We start from the raw sequence: 5,542 nt of genomic DNA, 5'->3' as shown, positions 1-5,542 counted from the left end.
GGTTCAAAACTATTTATGTATGTGCTGTTGTCTGGGTGTACACATGTCACAGCCCAAGTATTTAATAATCAGAAAAAACTTGCATGAGTACCATGGGTCTCCCAGAATAATCTCAGGTCATCATGTTTAACAGCAACTACGTTTACTCACTGGGAAACTTCTCTGACATTCGTGTTTCTAGGATGTGCTGGGAAGTAGTTACTCCTCAGAAAAAAAACATAGCCAACAAAAATAGATGGCAGTATATCATTTTCATTTGCAAATAGGTTTTATTATTCAAATATCGTGTGTTCCTCTATCCTTGAATGACAATTTGTATACAATTTGAAAACAAGACAATAATTTAATGATGAAACGGTTCTATTAATTGTACATGAGCACCAGTTAGATGTTTAGTGACAAAAAGAAAATATGCTTGGTGTGCAAGGGTTTACTGCACTTATTAGATTCATAGTGTTTCTCTCCAGTAGGGCTTCTTTCATGCCTTTGAAGAAGACTATAAGATGCAGAGGCATTATCCCACTGATTACATTCATAGGGTTTCTCTCCAGTATAAGTTCTTTAATGAGCTGATGTGCCAAAACTTCCTGCATCAATTACATTCGTAAGGATTCTCTCCAATATGACATTTTTTGTGATTATGAAGACTAGTATGATATGCAAAGGCTTTACCACATTCATTACATTCATACAGTTTCTCTCCAGTATGACTTCTTTCATGTCTATAAAGATTACTGCGATATGCAAAGGCTTTACCACAATGAGTACATTTATATGGTTTCTCTCCAGTATGAGTTTTTTTGTGTTTTTGAAGATATCTGAAAATTGCAAAGGATTTACCACATTGACTACAATCATAGAGTTTCTCAAGAGTGTGATGTTTTTCATGATTTCGAAGATAACGACGACTTACAAAGGCTTTACCACATTGATTACATACATACGGTTTCTCTCCAGTGTGAATTCTTTCATGAATTTGAAGATCACACTTTAATTCAAAAGCTTTATCACATTGGTTACAGCCATATGGTTTCTCTCCAGTATGATGTTTTTCATGATTTTGAAGACTAGTACGACTTGCAAAGGCTTTACCACACTGATTACATTCATAGGGTTTCTCTCCAGTGTGACTTCTTTCATGTATTTGAAGACTACTGCGACGTGCAAAAGCTTTACAGCACTGATTACATACATAAGGTTTCTCTCCGGTGTGAGTTCTTTCATGTATTTCAAGACTACTACGACGTGCAAAGGCTTTACCACATTGATTACATCCATAGAGTTTTTCTCCAGTATGATGTTTTTCATGATTTCGAAGACTACTACGACTTGCATAGACATTGCCACACTGATTACACTCATAGGGTTTCTCTCCAGTGTGTGTTTTCTCATGTGCTTCAAGATTGCTGCGATATGCAAAGGCTTTACCACACTGATTACATACATAGGGTTTCTCACCAGTATGAATTATTTCATGTATTTGAAGATGACTGCGAGTTGAAAAGGCCTTACCACATTCATTGCAATCATAGGGTTTCTCTCCGGTATGAGTTCTTTTGTGTATATCAAGATTACTGTGACGTGCAAATGCTTTACCACATTCACTGCAATCAAAGGGTTTCTCTCCAGTATGAGTTCTTTGGTGAATTTGAAGAGCACTGCGACTTGGAAAGGCTTTACCACAGTGATTACATTCATAGGGTTTTTCTCTAGTATGGTTTTTTTCATGTTTTTGAAGACTACGGAAATTTGCAAAGGCTTTACTGCACTGATTGCATTCATAGGGTTTCTCTTCAGAACAGATTCTTTCATATGTTTGAAGAAAACTCTTCTGTGCAAAGGTACATTGCTTCTTTCCATATCCCTTATGCTCACAAGGCTTGTATCCATAGATGTTATACCTATTAAAAGAGAAGTAACAAAAGGTTTCACACTACATACACATAGGTGAACTTTTTGTTCCACATAGATATGTGCTATAGGAATTAGGTTTCTCCACGACAACAACCTTCTTGCATCCCATAAACTGTTCTCACTAAACACTGGCAAGTCACTAGAAGTATATGAGTAAGACTGGCTTTACTATGGACTACTTGCTTATAAAGTCTTGGATGTACACTGATCCCCTAATCAATGTGCATGCTTTTTATGATACTTGAATTGGATGAAACTAAATGGACTGACAGTTCTATAACACAGTTCTCACAGGACTAAGACTAAAAGAGTGTCCTGTGTTAAGATATTGTTTCTTTGTCTTGTTCCTTAGAGGAACACCTTGCAAGCACAGGTCAGCTACCTGAAATTAAAAGACATGGTCTTATGAGAATTTAATATACTTAAATCTGTGCTCATTTACATTGTTGCTTTTTTAAAACTTCAGAGTACATTAAAATTTCTTCAGTAATGCATTTGTTATCAGCTAACATGTGACATTTACCTTCCACGTCCTCTAGAACTGGGACAGTGCTCTTCAATGTTGTCATCTTGCAATTTGTAGCCTAGAATATAGTACCAGAAAATTTATGATATATTATTGGATAGTATGCAGTTTTAAGTTAGTATCTTTGGTAAACCCGAGAATCATGTTTCATTAGTCACTACATTCTTCCTCTGTCACAAGAGAAATCACAGAAGTACACCAATAACCAAGAAACATTGTCCCCTTGTTTAGAAAGTGAAGGAAAACTCATATTCTTACCTATAGCAGTGAGGTTCCTGCATGTCTCCAGCATCACATCTTTGTAGAGACTCTTCTGGGAAGGATCCAGCAAAGCCCACTCTTCATGAGTGAATTTCACATACACATCCTCATAGGTCACCGCATCCTAAAATAGCCCATACATATACATAATAAAAATAGACTGACTGTACTGTAAATGTACATTTCATTGAAAATATATAATTCTAGGTGCTCCACACATTTATTCCATATCACAGACATTCAAATGAAGACTCCAAGTGTTTTTAGAAGGAAACAGAAAAGGAGGATCACATCTCTCATTTCTGGGCCCACTGAATTCCACACAGCATTGCAAGAGAAATGACTACTAACAGACAATACAGAGAGACACTCAAACAGATCAGTGCTACTGAGTATACAGTAGCATAATTGTATCAAAATCCCTAACTTCAAAATAGGATGGACATGATGAACGTCATAATGCACACCTTTAATCCCAGATTTCAGGAGGCAGAGACATGTGGATCTCTGTGATTTCCAGACCTACATAGGCTGCTAGCCTATGTAGTGATTTCCATGACAAGTAGGGGTAGTACACAGTCAGACCCTCTCTCAAAGAAACAAATTAAGGATAGAAAGCACTCAAGAGCTTACTTGAAATTCCTCCAAAGAGTTAAATATTCACTCTATTTCAATACTAGTTTATTAGAAAACTGGAGTGCCTCAGTTTACCAACAAAGGAATACATTTTAATATGTTACTGACTGACAGATCAAAGAGTTCTCAAAAATATTAGCAAGTAAATGTCTATCCAAAATCAAAACCAAAAAGCATAGAGAAAAGAGATGGTTCAGCAATCAGGAGCACATGTTTTTGCAGAGGGTCTAGATCAAATCCTAACACTCATTTGGAAGTTCTCAGCCATTCATAACTCCAGATCAAGAGAATCCAATGCTCTCCTCTCATGTCAGGGAACACCAGATGCATAAACATATTATGGATATGTTACACATCCATAAATATCTATATACATGGGTATATATATATATACACATATATATGCAAAAGACTCATGCACATTTATTAAAAATAAAAAATATACACAATGGTAGTAAGAATGTTGAACTGCAATGCGATAAGTCTGAAGCCTCAGTATTAATGTCATGAATGGATGCCATTCCAGTGGAAAACAATACCCTTTGCCAAGGTTCCAAAGTCAAGCTGTGAGCAAAGCTCGGCACAGGAGGAACGGAGTAGGAGGAATTAGGAAAACCTAATTCCATCAGCCGAAAATATAAAAATAAAAAATATAAGGCCAGAAAAATCAGCTTATTAAGGAGAAGCAATTGCTTCTCATTTGTCTTATATAATAAATAATAAAATATATTTTTAGTTCAGACTTCTACCAGACTTCCAAAGAAGAGCTAATACCAATGCTCCTCAAACTATTCCACAAAATACAAACCGAAGAAACACTGCCAAACTCATTCTAATGAGACCATAGTCACCCTGATACCTAAACCACACAAAGACTCAACAAAGAAGGAGAACTTCAGACCAATTTCTCTTATGAACATTGATGCAAAAATAATCAAATACTAGCAAACCAAATCCAGAAACACATCAAAGATATCATCCACCAAGATCAATTAGGCTTCATTTCAGGAATGCAGGATGGTTCAATACAGGAAAATCCATCAATATAATCAACAGTATAACTTGAAAGAAAAAAATCACATGATTACTGCATTAGGGTGCTGAAAAGCCTTTGATAAAATCGAACACCCCTTCATCTTAAAGGTTTTAGAGAGATCAGGAATAAAAGGCACATACTTAAATATAATCAAAGTAACATAGAGCAATCCAATAGCCAACATCAAAGTAAATGGAGAGAAGCTTAAACAATTTCTACTAAAATCAGGGACAAGACATGGCTGTTAATTCCCTCCTTATTTATTCAACATAGTAGTTGGAGTCATAGTCAGAGCAATAAGCAACTGAAGGAGACCAAGGGGATATAAATTGTAAAGGAAGAAGTCTAAGTATTTGTACTATTGGATGATAGTATACATAAGTGACCCCAAAAATTCTATATAGTTTATAAACACCTTCAGTAAAGTGGCTGGATACAAAATTAACTCAAAGAAATCAGTAGCTTTCCTTTATACAAGTAATAAATGTGTCAAGAAAGAAATTAGGGAAATAACACCCTTTACAATAGCCATGAATAATGCAAACTATCTTGGTGTAACTCTAACCAAGCCAATCAAAGATCTATATGACAAGAACTTCAAGTCCCTGAAGAAAGAAATTGAAGACTTCCCAAGATGGAAACATCTCCCATGCTGATAGATAGGTAGGATTAACAGTGAAAATGGCCATCTTACCAAAAGCAGTTTACAGATTCAATGCAATCCCAATCACAACTCCAACACAATTTTTGTAGAATTTGAATGAGTAATTCTCAAGTTCATATGGAAAAAAACTCAGGATAGTCAAAACAATCCAGAACAATAAAAAACTTTGGGAGGACCCAAAGTTCTGACCTCAAGCTGTACTGTAGAGCAATAATTATAAAAACTGCATAGTATTGGTACAGAAACAGACACATTAATTAATGGAATTGAATATAAGATTCAGAAATATACCCACACATCTGTTGGTAACTTTATTTTTTTAAAGCTTATTTTAAGTGATGGTTCTTTTTTTCCCATTTTTTATTAGGTATTTAGCTCATTTACATTTCCAATGCTATACCAAAAGTCCCCCATACCCACCCACCCCCACTCCCCTACCCACCCACTCCCCCTTTTTGGCCCTGGCATTCCCCTGTACTGGGGCATATAAAGTTTGCGTGTCCAA

General features: G+C 35.9%; 1 protein-coding gene across 1 annotated transcript; it reads right to left on the bottom strand.

Annotated features, from left to right (window-relative positions):
- Positions 1-466: 466 nt before the first annotated feature.
- On the bottom strand, positions 467-1,693 carry Gm51776 (predicted gene, 51776; the record flags this gene model as incomplete). Its single annotated transcript, XM_030245413.1, has 1 exon — positions 467-1,693. A coding segment is annotated over one exon (1,101 nt), but the record flags the coding sequence as incomplete, so codon positions are not given.
- Between the last annotated feature and the right edge of the window lie 3,849 nt (positions 1,694-5,542).

Source organism: Mus musculus, chromosome 10, assembly GCF_000001635.26.
Source record: "Mus musculus strain C57BL/6J chromosome 10, GRCm38.p6 C57BL/6J".
Classification (NCBI taxonomy): domain Eukaryota; kingdom Metazoa; phylum Chordata; class Mammalia; order Rodentia; family Muridae; genus Mus; species Mus musculus.
This window is presented reverse-complemented; position numbering and strand designations above follow the sequence as displayed.